Source organism: Cebus imitator, unplaced genomic scaffold (genome assembly GCF_001604975.1).
Source record: "Cebus imitator isolate Cc_AM_T3 unplaced genomic scaffold, Cebus_imitator-1.0 Scaffold125, whole genome shotgun sequence".
Lineage (NCBI taxonomy): Eukaryota > Metazoa > Chordata > Mammalia > Primates > Cebidae > Cebus > Cebus imitator.
In genome coordinates, this window is record NW_016107440.1 from 1671955 (window position 1) to 1673621 (window position 1667).

General features: G+C 36.4%; 1 protein-coding gene across 3 annotated transcripts in view; it reads right to left on the bottom strand.

Moving 5' to 3' along the window:
• PBK (PDZ binding kinase) overlaps positions 1 to 1667 on the bottom strand; it is a 52143-nt gene that overhangs the window by 5976 nt on the left and 44500 nt on the right. For all 3 annotated transcript variants that reach the window (XM_017540422.2, XM_017540424.2, XM_037742676.1), the window contains exon 6: positions 1127 to 1256. In XM_017540422.2, coding sequence (XP_017395911.1) covers positions 1127 to 1256 — 130 coding nt within the window. The remainder of the gene's footprint in view (positions 1 to 1126; positions 1257 to 1667) is intronic.

Consider the following 1667-nt stretch of genomic DNA (forward strand, 5'->3'; position numbering starts at 1 on the left):
GGTTTCACCATGTTGACCAGGATGGTCTCGATCTCTTGACCTCGTGATCCACCCGCCTCGGCCTCCCAAAGTGCTGGGATTACAGGCTTGAGCCACCGCGCCCGGCTCAGAAGTGTTTTCAATTCCTAAGAAGTTGGGAGTTTTTGTTTTATTACAAATTTCTAGATTTACAGGATTGATGTTAAGGAATATCACTTATTAGACTTTATATTTTTTATAATCTAAAGTTTGTGTGACCTAAGAATATTGTCAATTTTAATACATACTATGGTGCTGAGGGACTTGCCTTGCTATTTACTCAGATCTTTAACATCCTTACATTTGTCTGTTTGATCTATTAAGGATTGAGAAAACTATACTTTAAAAACCCTGTTTTATTATGTTTGACAATTTATTCTTTTACTTCCTAAAGTTTCCACTTGGTCACAGTTATTTAGAACAACAGCTCTATTCATCCTGCCTGTTGCCTTCAACTTTTATTTCAGCTAGAAATTTAGGCATATATATGTTCTAAACAGCATTTATTAACCATTTGTTTAACTTACGTTCATATAAAGAGACAAATTTAAGTATTATTTACTAAAATAATACGTTGCAAGCAGAGGCATTCTCTTGAGGCCAGCTCTTATTTCTCACCAAGAACGTATCTTAAATTCCCTGAGAAGCCCATGATCAGTATATACAGTAGAAAAGAATGAGCTGGGGTGGGCCAAGGGGCAAAGAACCAAAGACTAGCCTTCATCAGCACGTCTTTTTCCTGCTTCAGTCTGGTTTCCTCTACCAGGTTCCTAAATGTTGTCACTTTACTGATGCTAAATAAACTGCTTTACAAAACCTTTTTACTTTCTATTCCCACATGTTTTACTGCATAAATATCCCAATTCAGTTAGAAATATTTCCCAAAGTTAACTCCAATTAAAATATACACTAATAATGCTACTACTTATAAAGTAATTTATACTGTACGTGTAGCAAGGGAGAGGACTGCAGGCTGACTGGAAGAGAAAAAAGCAGCTTTTTTACCATGTACTTTTAAAAAAGTTTTTGATTTTTGATCCATGTGGACTTCTGTATTTTAAAATGTAAACATTAAAAACAAAATTTTGAAACTTAGAGTATGACTTACCAGTCATATTTTCATCCAGTGGTAGAGAGACTCCTACATCACAGATTTTAATTGTTTCAAAATTGCCTTTAATTACAACATTTGAAGACTTTATGTCTCCATGAAGCAGTTTCTTTTCTTGGTGCAGATACTAAAGTAATAAAAAATTTAACACATGAGCAGAAATATAAACTAATAAAAAATGTAATAACCTCCAAATCAAAATAACAATGTGAACTCCCTAACGTTTAGGCTTGTATTTGTCCAGCATTTCATTTTTTGTTTTTTTCTTGGTTTCTTTTTTGAGATGGAGTCTCACAGTTGCCCAGGCTAGAGTGCAATGGCACAATTTCGGCTCACTGCAACCTCTACCTCCAGGGTTCAAGCGATTATCCTGCTTCAGCCTCCCAAATAGTTGGAACTACAGGTGCACGCTACCACGCCTGGCTCATTTTTGTGTTTTTAGTAAAGACAGGTTTCACCATGTTGACCAGGGTTGCCTCAAACTCCTGGCCTCAAATGATCCACCAGCCTCAGCCTCCCAAAGTGCTGGGATTACAGG